The following is a 20,548-nucleotide window of genomic DNA, read 5'->3' as shown; positions in this document are numbered from 1 at the left end:
AATTGAAGTTAATAATTAAGATGTGATCGTGATAATTTCTAAGAATTTACAACTTCAGAAGGCAGCTCTATGTGCATGTCCTTGTGTTAGTTTGTGATAGGTCCCTGTCTGTTTAATTTCACTGCCTCTGTCTCAGGGATCTAGACTGACTGTAAATTCTCCAGTGCCACAGGCATCATTCCACTGTGTCTTGTTGAAAAAATAAATCGTCTGTTAGCTTTGATTTTAAATCAAGTTCTCACTGTGCCCTAGTCCAGTTTGGCATGCAATGCCAATCTGAGGCATGAAACTTGGAGGAAAGCATAACAATACTGTGAGAGCAGGAATTCAATTTAGGAAGTCCCATGTGCATTGCCTCTGGACTTTTGTCATCTGCAACATTGCCCTTCAGCTTCTAAAGGACTAACCTGAATCTAACAGCCTCACAGATGGTTAAAGGTGATTTCTAGGATATTAGTATATTATTTTCCAATTAAAAAATCAGCATCAAACTAAGCCAATCAATAGCTAATTCTATTGCACATAGTTTTGTTCTCTTAATGTCCTTTTTCCAGATAGGATTTCACAAGAAAGACTTGCTGCTGGAATCTCTTTAGGTTCATGACAGATGCATTTCCTTCCTTAAGTCTTGACTACAGTTATGGTAGTGAGGAGACTAAGCATTCCTCTTCTGTTTCACATGTGACAGCACAGGACAGTGTCTTTCTCATGGGGCAGGGGAAGGGGTGGTGTGAAACAGACACAGGCTCTGTGAAGCCTATGTATAGAATGAGAAGACTTACTCTGTCGGTATTCCCATCCAAAGGGAGTTTCCAGAGAATAACGCTGTGTTGTGTATGTGTTTTTTGGAGATAGGAGACTAAAAGAGAAGCTGAAGATCCTTAGGGTCCCTTTTCTGGTCCTCTCTTCCCTACCAACTGCAATCTCATGCTTCATGTTTTTCCACCTGTGCAAGAGATGAATCCTAACTCAAGGGAGAGAAGTTTCATAGGAGAGGAGAAGTTGTGGAAGTCTGAGTGGGAAATGGCTAGGCTTTGGTTACTAGGAGAGCTATGCACATAGTTGAATTCATGTGGAAAACCTGCCAACAATTAGTTTATTTATCAAGAAGTAAAATTGTCATTGTGAAAAGACCTAGCTCAGGCTAAACGTTTTACAGTTTTACAAAAACTCAGGTGAGTTATGTTTGGACACTGAGATCCTTATGCATTGGCCCAAGGAGCCCAAATCTGAAACCTGAAGCTGGGCATGTCCTGCAGATTGCACACATATGTCTGGAATGGGTTTCAACAGACTTTGTGTTCACATGCCACTGTGTGGAAATGCATGAGCACAACAAGGTCACTGTCCCTGATTCGTCTTGTAAACAAATGTTCTACATGATGACTTGGGTGCCTTAAACTGGTACATGTAAATAATGCTGCTTTCTTAATTGGAATTAAATTTATTTTTAGACAAGCTATCAGGAGTGGTATTCTGCAGTTAATATCTTCTGTTTTTCCTGCCATATTCCTTTAATTTTCATTTTTTGGCTATTCTGTTCTAAAATAAGTTAGACCCTCTGCAAGAAACAAGCACAAGAAAGAAGAGGGCAGATTTGTGCTCTTCAGAGATTTCTTTTGCTTTTTACTATTTGTTGTGGTTTAACCTCAGCTGGCAGCTAAGCCCTGCACAGACCTTGCTCATTCAGTCTCGCAGCAGGATGGGAGAGAGAATCAGAAGGGTAAAAGTGATAAAACTCATGGGTTGAGATAGTTTAAAAGGTAAAGCAAAAGCCATGAACACAAGGAAAGCAAAGCAAGGAATTAATTCACCACTTCCCATGGGCAGGCAGGTGTTCAGGCATCTCCAGGAGGGCAGGGCCCCATCACATATAACAGTGGCTGGGTAAGACAAAAACCATCCCTCCAAATGTCCCTCCCCTTTTGTCTCCCCCCAATGTCTCCCCAACTGAGCATGACACGACATGGTCTAAAATACCCCTCTGGTCACTTGGGGTCAGCTGTCCCTGCTGTGTCCCTTCCCAGCTCCTTGTATGCCCCCAGGCTCCTCTGGTGGGGTTGGGGTGTGAGGCAGAAAAGTCCTTGGCTCTGAGTAAGCCCTGCTCAGCAATAATGAAAGCATCCCTGTGTTACCAACATTATTCTTGTCCTAAATCCAAAACATGCACTGCACAGTCTACTACAAAGAAATTTAACTTTATTCCAGCCAAAACTTGCACACAATTGAAATTTATTACCTTTTTTGCCATCCTTCCATCACTGAAAACATTCTAAATGGTGGGAAAGGGATACTGTCTCTTCAAACACTGAATCCAGTGGAACTTCATACATCTTTGGCTGATTGTGATCTTTCTAATATAGAGAAAAACATTCTCAAAGTTGTACTATTTTGGCTGCTAACAGAAATAAGAATATGAAAAAGTAAAAATTTTAGTACTTTAATTTCTAGTATATATATAATATATAAATATATATATATATGCTGTATTATTCTGGGATTTGAAAATACACATTTAACTTGAAAATTTCAATGCAAACTCTTATAGTAAGTTTATAATGAAGGGTTTGGAAGACCCTTGCTCCTTTACTTTTTCTTATAGCAGAAGTATGTATTTCACTGGGGAAACTTCTCTAAATAAGCAGAGCAAGAAAGTTCTTTGGAAGTCTGGAGAACAAAGGATTCGTTCCCATTTTTTTTTTCTACTTCAAAACTTGACAATGATTAATCATAAAGCATTGCAAACAAAGGTGTATTATTATTTTAGCAGTAGACATTTGCCAAAGATTTTGTTTTAGAATCAGCACTATTATTTGTGCACTACACTGAACAATGAATGATTGTAGCACATCTCTCCAGTACTTGCTTTGTTATCTTCTCTTTGTCTTCTATGTTATCTTCATTTTTTTATCCTCACTCGCTACTTTTGTCAAAAAATAGAATGGATTTTTTGTTATTGCAAAGTGGAGTTTCTTTCTCATGAGTCCATGGGGCTAATCGTATATTTTTATTCAAGATATAACCCAGAGTAAATTTAATACCTTCATTTTCCCCATTACATCTTTTGGCAGATTTGATGGGAATTACATTTCAGGATTAATTACTTTTGAAAACATGTATTTTTGTATCTTTCTTTTATAATATGTGACATATAAGTCCTCCATGAATAATAGATTTTTGTCTGGTATAATTTTTGATAGCTTTTGGGACAAAGGAAAACGTAATGGAGGAGGCTTAAAATGTTACATATGATGAATTGTCTCAAATTACTGAAACCATGTGATCACATGAGTAGTGTAGACAGAGAAAAATCCTTCAGGCCCTTGATGAGATAGTCTGTTGTTCAAAGGTCTATGTGGAGGAGACTAGATGCACACTGAAATAGGCTTTTATATCATCTTGTATTAATGGCTTAATGGTGTCCACTATTGTGCAATGCTCATAAAAGCAGTTTTGTACATGGTGACTATATTTTTTGTGTCATTGCTGGCGTGTTTTTTGTCTCTTTCTCTAAAAAATGTGGTGGATCTATCAAACCTTGTCTTAAAAGGGGATGAAATGGAGACATCTTTTGTCAGTTACTGTATTCCATGAATACATAATCTGTGACAAAGCAACCACTTCCTTCCACTTCTCTTACAGCTTATAATGATTTACTGTAGTACACGTATTATTTGCATGAAAAGAGCTAGATCTGGAGTATTCTAATATTAAATTAGATGGAAAAACCTGCAAGTTTTCATCATTTACTTAGAAGTAAAACATAGACGAGTGCTGCTCTGTGGAAAGGATTAAACTGTTGTCCAGCCATCTTCCTGGTGTTTGTTTTGTTTTCCATGTCTTAAGTCTCTCTTCCATTTGATAGCTACATTAGTAGAGGTGTCTAGACTTCCCTTTTACTGTAGTGTTAATTCTGAACAAAGTTGCAACCATTCATCTTATGTCACTTGGATACATCTGAGCAGCTTGGATGGGGTTGAGTGAGATCCATGTATTCTAGCTGAGACTTTCCAAGTTTGCACTAGGAGAGCAAAACCTCTTCTTCCCACTGGCTGCCATTCTTTCCAGGAGATTTTACATTAGCTGTGCGCTTGCATGGAAAGAGCAGGTTTTTCTCTTTCTTCCTGCATGCGTAGCAGCTTTCTTGCCATGGTTTTCTGACTTTGATGTTATGTAGAGCCTTTGTTCCTTTCACGATGTTAGTGAAAATGAAGCCATGTTTCCAGCATCTGAAAAAAGGATAGGTAGGGTTAAATCCTGTCCTGTACAACTATTATACTGCATAACATTTGATTCTGTTTCCTGGGCCTTTCCCACTAAGGCATGTGCATCCCCACTGTTACAGAAATAATGATCTGTATCAGATAACTCGTCAGACCTCCTATCCAGAATCCTTAGTACATGTCTGCTGTATCATTTACAAGGTAGGATTAATTCAGAAGATTAATTTGATATTTGTGTCCTCAAACAAAAAAACCCAGATGTAATTAGATATTCAATAAAAGTAAACACTGCTGTATTTCTGCAATTTATTTTATATGTTAAGGTAGCTTTCCTGTGTGGCCATCCCAGAGCCTCTCTGGTAGCCACCGTCAGACCTCCTGGGTGCCCTGCTTCACGCCCTATGCTCACTCCACAGTCAGACAAGGATCCCTTACCTTTTATATTTTGAGTGCCCAGTCACCTGGCAGTGACACAGGTCCCCATGCCCTTTGTTGTGCAGAAGGTTGGCACCAGCTCAGTGCTTCTTGCCTCAGGCTCCTGTCCCCCAGAGCTCAATGTGAAGCTCTCTCTGCAGCTGCTCACTGAGCCACCTGCACTGATGCATGTACATTGACCAAGAACAGGCAAGTATCTTTTCAGCATTTATTATACTCCAGAATTAAAAATATTTCATTGCTTTTACTCTTGTCCCAATGATTCTACATTGTCATTGCATGCCTTACATGCCTCTGTTCAGTTTGCAATCCCTCTTTGATTGCACGCATAGGTCTTCTGAACACTTTCCAGTGGCTTCCTTCAGCTATAAATTCTCATGCCTGTTGCAGCTGTCTGAGGATATTTCCTGGTTAGTAATTTTTGTAAAAATGCTTTCTTTTTTTTTCTCTAGACTTTTATGAATTCAGCTAATCTTTTATCCCAACATGCTTCAGGAAATGACAGTTAGTTGATCTGCTCACTCCTGAACTTCTTCTCAAGAGACATTTTACCACTTATCATTAAATGCAGAGATACAGAAGGCCCTTGGTACTAAATGCATAGAGACAGTGCAGCAAACTTTCATAAATCTACAGGATCTATGTTGCCAACTTGAATTCAGTTACATTTTTAAAATAAAGGTAGGCTTCTGTAAGTTTATATATGTAGATGGCTGCAGAGTTACTAACTCCTTCATTTTACTGCTGTGTTACAGAAGAAGTATTACTGATTCTTAATATCACTATATTTTCAGCTGGGTGTAAAGAAACATAAAGACCTGAAGCAATAGAAAAGATTTAGCTTTATTCTCTCAATTTTTTATTACCTACAACGGTGAGAAGTCAGCAGATAAACTTCCTTAATATTTTTAGATCCTAATTGTGTTTTTACCCGAGTGTGCAGCTCTCAAAGAACTTTGAAGTCAGATAAATAGTTAGGTGCTAACATCAAAATGGATATAGGTATGTGAATTTTGGAAATGTAACTTGTAGCCTAGATGCTTAACAAAATAAAGCTAGCCTTCCTAATTTTTTATATACATTGATAACAAAACTTAATAATATACAAGTTAGTGTGAAAGAATGAGGGAGGTGGATATCTGTTCATCTGTTTTGGTGAAAAAGGTGTAACCAGACTAAATTGTTTACAAACTGAAGTTAGAAACATTAAAAATTAAATGGATTAAGACGAACTTTTTACAGTAAAGAAGATTATAAACAATTTCAGAAAGTTCTATAGCAGTGTGGGCCACCCTTTATGCCTTAAAAAAATATTTATTTTTTTAACTATGTGCACTTCATGGAAACCATTTGTTCCAGACATTTCAGGGTAGCGTTCTTTGACTCACTACATATGCAACTAATGAGATATTGTATTTCCATTATATTGAAAACTCTGATACTAAAAAGAAATTAAATATTGAAGTTTGTTTTGTGAAATTTCAGAAACACACAGAGTAAAGAAAACTTTTTTTTCTCAGGTATTTAATTGCTTTGACTCTATCGTGCTGACATATTATTTTGTACTGAATTAAAAAAAAAGAAGTAACAAACCCTCAAAACTATCCATGGAAAAATGCCATTTTATCTTAATGTTTTAATATTGCTAAAATTAGAAAGCCAACCACTAAGTCATTACATACTTTAAAATATTTTCAATCAAGTGCAAAACATCTAATTTTTAATGAAGTCACCTTTCCAAAAGCTAAGCTAGACCTTTGAAAAATATTCCAGTCACCCTTAAGTGGAAGAGGCCAAAGTAGATGGTGAAAATTTCCCTTACTCTTTTGGTCTAATTGATGAGCAGAGCTCCTCATATATGATGTTTTCTCTAAGATAATTGTGGCTTAGAAGGAAACTTCAACTTGTTCCCGAATGGCTGACGTTATCATGGTTCCTGATGAAAATTTCCATGGAAGAAGACAAAGCCTCTTGAGCACCAGGTTGCAAATGGGCACTTGAATGTTGTTAGCAAGGGCTTAATTTCAGTGCAGGCTCTGTAGAGATTTTATGCAGTAAACCCCATTTTATACCTGTGCATCAACATTTTTTTGTAGGAGACTGTGAATCTATATGATATTTGCTTTCTTAGCATTAGATTTACCTACAAGATTCCCCGTCAGAAGTGATCCCTTCTTGGTTTTCCTCAGAATTGTGTGTGTACAATTTCATATTGAGAAAAAAAATTATCTTTTTGCAGTTTCAGAAAAGAATTAGATGACTGTTATTTTTTGAGGCTTTTTTTTTTAATTTCCAAGTTGAGGCTTTTTTTGAATGTCACACTCAAGCTCAAACATCCCTAGTCAAACTCAGACTTATCTTCATTAAAGTTAAGTAATTCTTTATATGCAAACCATTTTGATAGTTCAAATTACAAGAAAATAAATATTGGATGAATAGACATAAACTTATCTAAATAACACATACCAAATTTTAAGAATAAATTCCTCATATTGAACTTTAAGATTACAGAAATACATGAGGAAAGGTAAAAATTGATTTTGCTACATATCTTCTTGAAGATAGCAAAAAGCAGAAGGGCTTTTTAATTTTTTTTTTTTGAATACAGGAAAACTGGGATAATTTTATGATCACAAAAAAGAAGAATGTCTTCTCAAAAGCAGATCAAGAAGTTTCAGGAGAACATTAATCACAGCTGCTATTTATTTTTCTTCGAAGGCATGATTAAAAGTTGGGTTCCCCAATTTCAGTTCAAAGGAGGTGACTGACTACAATTCCTGAACGCCACTGTAGCATCCAAGGGAGAAGGAGGATAGTAGTCAACTATTAAAATCACACAACCCAGGGCAACTTAACTGAAAACTGTCTTTTATAACACCAGTAAAATATTTAAAATAAACAAGATGGAGAATGGAATAAAAATGGATAAACTAAAGAGGCTTGCAGGGAGCAAATTATCCTAAAAGAAGAAAATTTATATTTATTTAGAAATAAATGTTTTAGCAAAATTCAGTCCTTCTTGTGGTGGACTTTATTTTCCTGCTTAAACATATTTATAAAGAATGCTATAAGCTCCAGTGTCATCTTCACAGTCTTCTATGAACTATTGTGGATTGTGACTTGGGACCTACACTTGGAAGTGAACTGATGATTTTTATGTCTGAACCTTCTCTACAACGTCTTTGAATTGGCTATTAGCATCTCAACTACCCAGAATATCAAATCCAAATCTTTACAACTAGTCAGGCCCATTAATATGGGGAAGTGTAGAGAAATGGAGGAAAGAATTAGGGCCATATTTAACCAAATTTACTTTTGGAGGAAAATACTTTAGGAAACCTTGTGCCAGGCTTTGAGTTTGTGCTAATTACTTTTATATTAATCAGCACTGATGTTACTTTAAAAGCATAATTTGAAAATATTTTAGAATTGATGAAACTCCTTTTCATAACCTAGGTTCTCCAGAACTTTAAAAAGAAAAAAACCCCAAAATATAGAGGGTGTCCGTTCCCCATTAAGTCTCTAACTGGCATGTAGCCAGAAAACAGAAAATCACAGTGTATTTATTTTTTCATATTATGCCTCTACAAGTTCTAAATCTGCAAGTAGCAAGAACAATGCTTCCCCAGAGAGAAATATCTGTATCCACTGTGATGATAAAAACACATAGCTCTGAAAGCATTGCAACAGCTGACCAGTAAATGTAAGTGGAGGCCTATTTCAATTACACTGTTTTGGAATTTGACTGGGCATCCCATATCCTTTATGAAGTAATTATCTATGGAGTCACTGTGGAGAGGAAACATCCTCTCTCAGAACCTCCCAAGGTTCATTCTTTTCAGAATTTTTTTTGAGTGGCTAGGTGATTTTACCCATTCATAAATATCTCCAGTACAGATTTTTTCTTTTAGCCTTTCACTTTCAAGGCTGTGAAAGTTGGCACTAAAAATCAAAGGATAAAAAATGTGTTGTTTGTAGGTTGGGGTTTTTTTCTCAGATCTGAAAAAAAAAATCTGTAGGTCCGGAAATGGTGGGAATATTCTTTGCAGCTATTTTCCATCAGATGCTGGTGTTAACAGACTCTGTAGTGCTACATTTAGAACTGTTTCTTCTGGGAGAAGAAAAAAAAATGTAAAGGGAAAGAGAGTGTTTTACTTTTCAGAATGGAAGTGTGAAATGGCAGATCTCTGCTGTTTCATGTCACCTCAGAAACTGACTCTGATGACTGAAGCCAGTAGCCAGTGGTCTCATGTAGGAGCAGAGCTGGATTATTCTCTCCTTTTCTATTTTAGAATTAGCGTCTGCTTGGACCACAGTGTAAGGATCTGTGTGAGCACATGTGCTTGTGAAATATGCATGGCTGTGTGCCTGTGAGTACATGCAGGAATGTGAAACACAGGTTCAAAAGGAATGGGTGAGTTGTATTCATCAGAATGTAGTGTGTTCATTCATGGTCTTGCTTAATGCTAATTTTTTTTTTGCAAAAAAATTAATAAATGTGGACCCAGCAATAAACCCTTTGCTAAAATTCCTTTTCTGAAACACTAATACAAAAAGGGAGACTTTGATCTCTTAACAGCTGTTAGTTTTGAGTAGAAAAGCTTGTAATTGTACCTGACGTGTTAGTGAAAAAGCGTCACCAACCTGCACGTGCAATAAAACAAATCTTTGTCATAAATATTAAGGGATTTTGAGGAGATGCAGTTTTACTTAAGTGAAGGAAATAAGATACCAATATATGAGGTGGAAATGCAGAATGTATTTGTCTGTTCAAAGGTTGTAAAAAAAAATCTCTCATCCTCCATTATATTGAAGTGTGCTGGATATTAAGCGCCACTTTTATCAATTCTGAGTAAATTCCTGTTTATGTTACTTTCTAAAAAAATTATTTTATTACTATTATCTTGCATCTAAAAGTATTGCCACTGTCGGCTGAAGAATTGACTGCCTTAGCAGAAATAAGTCAGTGAATTTTTGCTGAGGTATTTGGTGATCTTCTGGAGAAATGAGAAGAGTTTGGTTTATTTCTGCAGCACAGCACAGGTAGTTTGTGACTGCAACAAAAGAGGTGCACTGGAATGGGATTTTACTTAACCAGATTTGGATGTGAATAGCAGGCAAGATGCCACGGCATTGGCTTTGGGGAAACCACAGAGCATGCTGAATGCTCAGGTTCTTACTCTTTAAGCTAAATTACCCTGAAGTCTGCACAGTGGCATCAGTGAGAGTATCATTTCTTGGGGTAGTTAAGTAAAGGTAGCTCTGGATAAAATGCATGGCTGCATTCAGACCTCCCAGCAACAGCACTTTGGCATTAAGGAAACATTTAATTTTGAATATTTGAATTATTGCTTGAGAAATTTTATCTTCAACTTATAATTATATCTTCCTAGGTGTCACTCCCTGTTGGCTCACACTCTAGAAAATTATTCTTAAGGGAATCTAGGGGCAGGCAAGAGGATGGCAGGTTGGTTTTAGTATAAATAATAATTGCTAGAAGTGACTGACTATCAACACCAGTAAAAGTCCCATGCAGAACAATCACTTACCTTTTCTTTAAAATTCTAATTTCTTACCATCCAGGTTCAAGGAATAATGAACTCTTGGCTTTAAAAAAATGTCTTGATAGATTCACTAAGTGGCGTAAATATTCTGATTTTTGTCAACAGAACTAGAGTTTGGACCATCTTGTTGTTTTCAGTATCTTAATTAATCTTCATATTGATCTAGGTTCCTGGCAATTGTCTTTCAATATAACTGGATTTAGATTTTCCAGACTTTCAGTATAACCAGTGGAACGACTGGAAGAGGAGGAGAAATGCACTTGTGTGTTTTTCCTTATGCTCTTCTGTGTCATGTCCTGTTGTCAGAAATGTGCAGTATTCCATCAGACAGAGGCTCTGTCTGCCTGCAGCAGCACCCTGTGGGTCTCAAAGGAGTTTCCTGCTGGGGATTCTCCTGAGTCTCTGACATCTGTTCTTCTACTTGGAAAAGGAACTTTTCTGCCTTCATATATTTCTGTAATGTGTTCTGGAAGCTTTCCACAGATCTACATTTAAATTATGTTGGCCTAAAGACCAGTGACCTATAACTCATGGTAAAAAAAGGACATGTGTACTTGAAGGCAGCTGAGAAATTCCTGCCAGGTAGGACTGGATCCCAGATATGGCCTGGGTATTTGTCTTGAGCTTTTTCAGGAACAATGGGATTTGTGATGAAGCTCTCATAAGTAATTGACTTGCAGTGCTGTGTACTGAGTCAGGTGAAGTACACCTCCTTATGCTAACAAATAGATTGTCAAAGTGCATAGCTTCATCCCTTCCCTATTACAATGATAAGGCTATTTATATTTATGTGGAGAAATAGTTTAGAGGGTAAAATGGTTCTGAGTAATATGATTGAGGTCCCAGCAGTGATCACTTGAACTAAAACCTGTTTTCAGCTTTCTCAGTACAAAACCAGGGACCATTCTTACATAACCTACTTGGCTGATCCATAAGGTAGTGCTGAATCCTAGCTGGGGTGACAGACAATTCAACCCTGTTATTTGCATTGAGCTTCACGATTCAGTCTTTTTTTTAGGAAATTAATTTGTTTGTACAAATGTTCTACCAAGTCTACTTGCTATTTTCCAAATGCACTTGCAAGGTCTTCTGACACACTCATATAGTTGAGTATGTAATTACATATTTTTACAATTAGCACCGCATCTTGTGACTTCAAAGCCCACAGAGGCAAAAGTCAGAATTTAAGATTATAAATATTATTATTATGTTTACCTGCTAAAATTATGTGGGTATTACCTATCCATTCTTTTTTTCCATTTGTCTCATTGTTGTGAGACCACCAAAAAAGGGTTATTTATCCGCTGTACTGACAATATCTTCAAATATGTCACTTTTTTTTCTTTAGCTTTGGTTATGTTTGTTTCTTTAGTGATAACCTGTGTTCCCACAAGCTGTGTTATACAGAGCACCTGTAAGCAAAGCAAGCCTAGCCTGGAACAATTTTTTTAAGATGTGATTTTATCTCAACATAGATAAAAGTGTGTTGCTGTAGACCAGGTCTGGTTACCAGGTCTGTTTTTAAAAGCACGTGAATTTCCAGCTGTAACCATGGTGTGGATAAGGGGCTGGACTGAGCCCCTTATCAGGAATAAGACAGCTCCTGCCTTGAGCCTGATTTCCAGCTCCCACCTCTGCTCTCCCTCTCTTTATCATCCCCTTGCCCCAGGTGCTGGCTATGGCACTTCATAGCTGCTGGACAGAAGACAAATGGATACTTGTCAGCACTGACACAGGGTAATTCGTATCGACTGTTTTATTCCTCCAATCAAGCTCTGGGCTGGCTGAGGACAACCTTGGCTTTACAAATCTGGAAACAGGTGAAAGAGGGTTAGCAGAATTTGGTGATAAGACTTTATTTTCCTCCACAGTAGCCAAAGAGCAACTTTCCTTCAGTGCCCTCTTAATGTCTTTGAAATGTATGATAGATGCAAAGTGTTAATTTCACCTGTCATATGTGAATTAGGGAATGGATACCATGGCAGTGGGTACAATTACTGATGCCTGTTTGTAGTAGCTACCTGAAATTAGTCTGTCTGGCTCTCTCCCTTCTTTTCCTCAGTAACTTTAGTGCAGCACTCTCTGAAGCCTCATCATAGGTCCTTTTAATTGATGTGGCTTAAACATATAATTTTCTTTTCAGTAAGAGGAAAGTTAGCTCTCATTTCCTCATACAAATGCTATATTTATCATCATTTTAGCCAAGGGAAATTTAGACCAATGCATTTTCTTTTAAAGTACATCCCCAGACAATGAAGGATCTTAGAAACTAGCAAAAGAGACAAGCAGTCATCATGCCAAGTCAGTCAGAAATGCTGATGGAGTGAAATACAATTTGTTCTTAAAATTCAGAGCCATAAAGTCTCTTGAGACCTTAGATGTCTGAACCATCTGCCCTTTGGCACCTCTGCAGCAAGTGGTAAATCCATTGGTATCACGTATGAGACATCTGTTCTCAAGCCCTATTTATTCTTGGTTTGGGGAAATCTCTCTTTTGTTCACACTCCACAAGATTAATCCTAACTACTGGCCTTAAACTTGTCCTTTTAGTACCTCTGCAACCTATTTTGGAGGAATAATTATTCCTTATTTAGTTTGTTGGCTCACAGGAATCCTTTTCCAAGGCTTATCTCTCTCTGTGTCTGGGCACTTAGCCCAGGCTGTAGATTTCAAAGGCAGCAGGGTGCCAAGAGGTTAGACACTGTAATGTTGTGAATACCTTTGTGGTTCCAGCAATTCATCATTAGCTGAAAATTGATATCCTGTTATTTTTTTTGAGCAACAGTTGTATATGCCATATATAGATAGGGATGTATACAAAGTGTTTTGTGAGTGCGAGATAGCCTTCCCAATTAATTATAAATGTATCAACGAGGATGAAATGCAATTTATTTTGTTCTTGGTCGTACTTAACACATTCTTCAATGCAGAGATGCCAAGATACACAGTACAGTCATGACTGAACTTGCTGCTGCAATGATGGAATGATGTTTCTTCTACACTATTTTCACTGAAAATAGCCTTTTTAGATACTGCAGTTCCTCATTGCTTGATATCCATTTCACAAATATTGTAGATGGATGTACCTAGTTTATTATATACATGCATTTTGTAATATTTGCATTTGATTTTTATGTGGATAGAATGATTTTCTTTTCCTTAAGGGCCATTGCATGAGTAGAAGTAGTTGAAAAATGCACTTACAAAATGTATGAGGTAAAAAATTGTTCCTTTATATCATTTTTAGGATCTGTTTTACTTTTTGTGCTGAATGACTTCGGGGACAGCTGAGAGTTTGGCATTTTTTTTTGAGCATTTCTTTTTTTGACAGTGAATTGCTGATTGTTACATTTACAGGATTTCTGCTAAATATTTCTCTTACATTTCAGCTCCGGTACTTAAGAAAGAAAGTAAAGGACTTTGAAGTGTCTATCACTATAGCCTAATATCTGCTTAGATAATTGGTTTAAGCTTTTCACAGTAAAGTGTCCATTTTTCATTGCTGGATTTTCAAAAATACCTGGTAAATATAAGGATCATCTGCTATAAAGGCTTGTTATTGGCAAATTAGTTTTCCATCATGGGGAGACAGGATATTTGTAAAAATGTGAAGAAATTTGTTGCCATAAAAAGGTTCTATATTCCATTTCAGAGCATATAAGAGTAAATTATTTATGTTATATTGTTGTGCTATTTATGGATGGTAAGGACCTACATACAAACAACTTTTGTTAGAAATGGCAGGTATTCTGACTTGCAAATAATTTTTCTTGCATGTAAAGCAGAGAAGAATTCAGGACAAGCCTGCACTATAGAATGAATTTCTCAATCAAATAAAATAATAATGAAATATCCCAATTCATTGATGCATAACTGAAAAGGTGATATGCTTGCCTGTGACTAAAACTGGGTGATGAAATTTGAGAGTTGTTGTTTTTACACTGGCAGTTGATAAACTCCATGCTTCATTTATGTCATATCCAAACTTGATTCAAGTTTAGGATTTGCCTTTTCAGAGAGCTACTGAAGTTGATGAGATTCTGTAAAGGCAGCACAAAATCTGGTAATGAATTCCCAGCATTTTAAAAATATTACATAGCATAGCATAGCATAGCATAACATAGAATAGAATAGAATAGAATAGAATAGAATAGAATAGAATAGAATAGAATAGAATAGAATAGAATAGAATAGAATATTATATTTCAGTTGGAAGGGACCTATGATGGCCATGTAATCCCACTGCCTGACCAAATCAAGGCTGATCAAAAAGTTAAAGCAGGTCTTAAAGTTCTTTGTCCTAGTGCGTCTTAATTACTGATGGATTTGGGACAATTTTGAACCATTCCTTCTCATTTTTTGAATAAAATAAGAAAAGTACCTTCAGACATACCTTTATTTTGTTTAATTTGCTTAAAGATTAAATACACTGGGCTTAAAAAAGCTTACACAAGGGACCTTGGTAACCCCTTCATGTTAATCTACACACCAAGGTTCACCTAGCTGGACCCATGTTTGTGTTCGAATCCTACCACTGAAGGTGTTCATCAACCTAATTTGTGAAGTACTTTGGAAAAACAGAATTCTAACATTTTGATAGGAGGAACAAGATGGATGAGAATGTTGGAAAGCCTCCCCATACGCAACACAGCCATCTAACTGTGACTTTAGTTGACTAACTGCATTTAATGCAAAGAAACATATGTGTCTCAAATGATCTTATACATCAGAAGATAAATACCAGCATTCATTAAAAATAGAGTACCTCTTTTAAAACTCATTAAAAATAGAACATCTCTTTTGAAACACATTCTTATTCACACTGAAAACAATCTTCAGTGTAGAAGTATTTAGATATAGGGGTACAAAATGTACAATTTGCTTGCTTTTGTCTAGTAACTTGTTACTTTTGGTCAGAGCTAAATATTTGCTCATTTTCTTAATTTTCTGGGTTTATTAGTGATTAGATTCCCCCCAAATAGGCTGTTATGGTTGGAATAACAAAATTCAAGAACAACCATTGCTGGGTGTTCGATGTAGTAATGAGAATCAGGCAATAGTTCTTAGAGAAAAAATAATTAAAATAAGTAAATCAGCAACCAATCAGAAAAATCACCTATGGTATTGGAAACTGGTAGCAATATGGACTCAGTGATTCATCAAACAGGCTTAAGAAATTTTTCTCTTGCATGCTGAAACGCAGATAACGCAGTGTTGTAATTGGAGAGTAGAGATTCCCCTGAACTGGTCTGTGAAAGATATAAGGAATCACTAAGTTTTTGTAGAAATCAACCCTTTTTACTTGACAGGTAAAATTCAAAGACTTCAATCAGCACCCTCTGTCAGGAAGAAACATAATCTCTGAGTTTGTGTTAATTTGCTGATTAGTAATTTAGAATATTCAGTGACAGCTTCTTAAATAATTAAGGCAACTCATTTAAGAATATCATAATAACAGTGAAAAGTGATCTGTATATATTCTCTGCTACATACTCTCTGCTGACAAAGCAGAGGTGTGTGACAGTACCTGATACCAAAGAGCCACATCATGAACACAAGGTGGCTGTAAAACTGTGGATCCATGGCTAATGCAGTGCTGTGGCAAGTCTGGGTTCTCACTTGCCAGGGATTACGTAGGTCTGGGGAACTCGGTCCAGCTGAGCCGATGTGGTGCTTGACAACAGGGCTCAGAATGTTGTTGAAAAAAGTACCTAAAATATAAAGTAGCAGGTAATTAATTGTCTTACACTCTTTAATGCAGCATGAAGTGTGTGAGCCTGTACAAAACATTTTGAAACACATAGATAATGTTACTTTTGACTGAGCTGTTGTATCTCAGATTATCACCTCGCTTTGTCTGCTTGCTGGTTAGCTAAGAATTTTTTGAAGTGTACATATTAACTGTGTTAAAATTCTTTTTTTATCCTTTTAATTTTTCCTAGGAGGTGTTTGCATTGCTCAGTCACTCAAAATCCCTCGGGAACCAAGACCAGGAGAATTTGAAAAGATCATTAAGCGCTTGTTGGAAACTCCAAATGCTCGAGCGGTGATCATGTTCGCGAACGAAGATGATATTAGGTGCCCGTTTCCTAATTTTGTGTTTTGAAGATGTTCCTCTTCACAAAGTTGCTTGGTTGGCTGGTAGAAAATAGACTAAAAAAAAGTTTCAGATTCAATACTATGTAAAAATTCTTGAAAATCTGATGATAAGAAATGGAGTTGTAATTATAGAGTGAGCTGGTCCTTTATTCTGTGTAGTTCCAGACTTCTCCTACCTCCTAGGAGTGCAGTGCCAATAGATAGTTATTTTGTTATTTGGCAACTGAAAAGGAAGAAACCAATAAGAATGCTAGAAAAACATGGCTAAAGATTAAACAAATTGTGTATTACTGTATCTTGAGTTCATTACAGCTGTTGTTGAGTATGCCTTAGACTGTGAAAATAATAGATTATTTAATTACTGTAAGCCTATGCATAGCCAGAATAAATGCTGGGTTTCTCAAGTTCTCATATGGAACTTGTTTAATTGGTCATTTGTTTGTTTGCAGGAGAGTACTGGAAGCAGCCAAAAAAGCGAATCAGTCTGGACATTTCCTCTGGATTGGCTCAGACAGCTGGGGGTCAAAAATTTCACCAGTCCAGCAGCAGGAGGAGATTGCTGAAGGAGCAGTAACCATTCTACCCAAAAGAACATCCATAGATGGTAAGAGGAATGTGGCACAAACCTTTCATTTTCTGTCAAAGTTCAAGTACTTTAGATATTTTTAAAAATAATCTAAAAATCATGTTGTCATTGATTACAGGGAATTCAGGAAAATCTTTCCAAGCAAGTTACCTGAGTTTGCCTGATACGACAATAATTTAATATATCTGTTGAGATGAGGAGATGCAGAATCTGCAATTAGGCAGTCTTGTAATTGTCTAATAATGGTGATACTTGGAGTTGAGAGCTTCTTAACCATAGCTTAGTCATTCTTTGGGACAAATAAGGAGAGTATTGTACGAATGATAATGAATCAGATTATTCTCTGGGGAGGAGATTGATCTGTGCCCCGCTTTCCACTCCTAAACTTTAAGAAGTTACCGTATTAAGAAAGATTCTCACTTGGTGGATGAAGTAGAAATTGGTTTGCAGTACCTTATTCCTGTGAGGGTACTGGATATAGTAACGTCTATACTGATCTGGCTAAGTGTGCTAAACTGGTAATTGGTTAGGAAAAATGAACACTATTGATATTACATAGAGAATTTAGCCACAGGGAAATATTTATAAGGAGCTAATCCAGATGGGATACGTTATTCATAATTTCATTATGACAGCTTTGCGTGGGTAAGGCTGGTGATCACCAGGTTTAAGTAAGAATCTTTAGTTTCTCAACTTGTGTCATTAACTATATAAATAGAAGCAGAATTATAGGTGTCCTGGATGTCCTCTTGTTCAACAGAGCTACCCCATGATTTCATATGGCCTTGAAATGAAGTATAATCCTTAGATGTGACTGTGCTCATAAAATAGTTTGTATCTAAAGCTTTTTCTTTAGATACATAAAAAAATATGTTATTGTCTTTAAATTTATATTTTTATGTATCATATTTTAACGCTTCTTTCATTTTTCTTCAATGTAGGATTTGATAGATATTTTCGGAGCAGAACACTTGCTAACAATCGAAGAAATGTCTGGTTTGCAGAATTTTGGGAGGAGAATTTTGGATGCAAGTTAGGATCACATGGAAAAAGAAATAGCAATATCAAGAAATGCACAGGTAACTGTGAAAGTAAAACATTATCTGTAAATTGTTTATAGGAGTGACAGAAAGGAGCTGCTTTCTTTTCATCACTTTTCTGTCTCCCTTCAATTCTCCAATGCATATTGCTGAGTTGTAAGAAAAATGTGACATTTTTTAACCTGAAGAAAAAATTAATGGACAATGTATGAGAAATTTAGTAGTTAATATGCACAAATACAATGATGGTGCAGATTTTATTAAAGACCAGTGCAAGTGGTTCAATTCCATTTATGTTTTCAATGACCTCCTCTATCACCCTATGTGTAGCTGTCAATATGATTTTTTTTAGCAAGTGTGTGCATCATGGTAATTTTCATATTGTTTACCCTAAAGTATTTACAGTGAAAATTACATTTATGTTTAAACTATTGAGGTCTTGATGATAGGTCAAGTCTTGAACTCCTTATTTAGTTTACAAGCTGTGTTTGAGGATGAAAGTAAAAGCAAATCAATATGTTCTTATTACTTGTCCCCATGTGCAAAAGAAGGATCCTGTATCATACTATAAAGCTTAAAGGCTCTAAAAAGTTTGAGCAAAAACTTGAAGTAATTGTCACTAGTTTTTGTAAATGTGCTTGCTCAGGCATCATGCCCAGATGCAATTGTCATGACACCTAATACAGCAGACACATCAGCAGCTGGCTTTGATCTTCTCTATGCGATGTTGCTTTCTTGGTGTTACTTGAAAAGTTTATAATGAGAGTGTTACTTTCTGTGGCTACAGCAGATTGATTATGTTACTTTTTGTGTAGACTTTTTTACCTAATATCAGGGCTCCTTGTGTCATTTCCTTAATTACTGCCACCACTCCCAGCATTGCTGGCTGTGACCATCATCTCTGAGTAGTGCCAGCAGCACTACACAATTTTTTTGCACTACGTACATAAGTTGTCTGTGATGTGCCTTGATTTTCCTGGCAGTCTCTTCTTTCACCAAAAAATATTTTCCCCATGGAACATTAACTTTTTTTTTTTTTCACTTGCTGTCCCAAGATCTCTGGCTGCTTGCTGACACTTTCATGTAGCCTTTGTTATAGGGGTGCCCTTCCAAGCTTTCTGCATGCCAGCACCCCACTTCTTTTGGGCTTGTCACACAGAAGCACTTTGAAGTCTCCAAGAACATGGATTCCTGCACTTTCTGTAGCATCAGATTTATTGTGCCAGCAATTCAAACACTTACTGCACTGAGCTTCACAAGATAGAGATACAACTCACACAGAAATATCAGAGCCATGCATTCCCTCTGTCATTTCAGCAAAGCCTTGTCTTCTGCCTTTTACCACATATTTCACAAAAAAATGGGTAATATTCAGTTCCTCACTGAGCTAAATGATAGCTCATTACTCTAATCCTTTACTCCTTGACCTTGATTCATATAGCAGTAAATCACAGCTGGATAGTTGCCCACATGTGGAAAGGGATTATTTTGTTATTGCTATTTTAAGTGGATAATAGGTCAGTTTTTAAAGTTCTTCAGGTGGAATGACTGGTGTATGTGTTGTGGTTTAGGAAGCTCTAAATGGTACCACAGATGGTTGTATGACTTATCTCAGCCTCATCTGTCAAATTGAATTACCAAAAGTAGTGTGTGAAATGCATAGGCTGTATCTTGATCCAAAATAATTTCTAATTTGAAACAGATATCTTTTTATTATATGGAAAAAAATTCCTGTATTTTCTTTGAACCTGAAAATAGAAATAAAATATATTTCTTGTGCCCAGAAAGTTAACATGGTGCTAAGTGATGGGACAAAGACATGGGAGGTCACATATGACAGTTGCATGTGCATTTTAATCAGCAGGGAAAAAACAATGAATTATTCTGCAAAGTGCCTATGAGTAATAGGATTCTTGACTAAAACCATTTAAAAGTGGCTTGCCACAATAGAAGTTGTCCTCACTCAAACAGAAGCAGATCTGACACAAAGTGGCAATTCATAATGATCCTTATGCTTATCTGACTCAAATTTAAAGTGTTGAATAACAAAGGTACCCAAAATATGGTAATTTTAAGTATACTGAATCAAGAGGTGGTGGTGGTGGTGGTAGTAAGTTCAAAATAAACCTCCTGTGATTTAAGAAATATTATAGGTAGAGAATGGGGGAATGACCTCCAGCCCAATTTAGACTCAGAATTGCAAATTCTCCTGGCACATTTTTTTTGTCAGGGCCTCTCATGCACTAAAGAGAGGCAACAATGAAATCCTGGCTGGTTCTTCATATCACAGCCCTCAAAATAGTTGTGTGTGTACTATGATCTTCTATGTCTGCTAAAAATTAAAGAGCGTCCTACCCATGAATTTATCTTTTCCTTGAGAGGCCAAAGGCATTCCTCATGGCCATGTCTGCTCTGAAGTAATGGTGTTAAGTGAAAAAAATTAATGAATCCCCAAATTTTAATAAGAATATAAGAGCCGTTATAACTTTTTATTGAAAACCTTGAACTTCTTATGGCCTTTCCCCATTGCCATTTTTCCTTGCAGTGGGCTTTCTCTGATATTTTGTGTGTAGCATCTCAGTCCTGATTTTCAGCTCAGCT

The 20,548-nt window shown here is 36.6% G+C and overlaps 1 protein-coding gene across 4 annotated transcripts in view; it reads left to right on the top strand.

Annotated features, from left to right (window-relative positions):
* GRM8 (glutamate metabotropic receptor 8) overlaps positions 1-20,548 on the top strand; it is a 316,200-nt gene that overhangs the window by 126,985 nt on the left and 168,667 nt on the right. For all 4 annotated transcript variants that reach the window (XM_026790340.2, XM_074539979.1, XM_014275928.3 and 1 more), the window contains exons 4-6: positions 16,165-16,300; positions 16,771-16,925; positions 17,849-17,986. In XM_026790340.2, coding sequence (XP_026646141.1) covers positions 16,165-16,300; positions 16,771-16,925; positions 17,849-17,986 — 429 coding nt within the window. The remainder of the gene's footprint in view (positions 1-16,164; positions 16,301-16,770; positions 16,926-17,848; positions 17,987-20,548) is intronic.

The sequence above is a fragment of the Zonotrichia albicollis genome, chromosome 4, assembly GCF_047830755.1.
Source record: "Zonotrichia albicollis isolate bZonAlb1 chromosome 4, bZonAlb1.hap1, whole genome shotgun sequence".
In the NCBI taxonomy this organism is placed as follows: Eukaryota; Metazoa; Chordata; class Aves; order Passeriformes; family Passerellidae; genus Zonotrichia; species Zonotrichia albicollis.
Note: the sequence above shows the minus strand (reverse complement) of the source record. Positions and strands in the feature narration are given on the sequence as shown.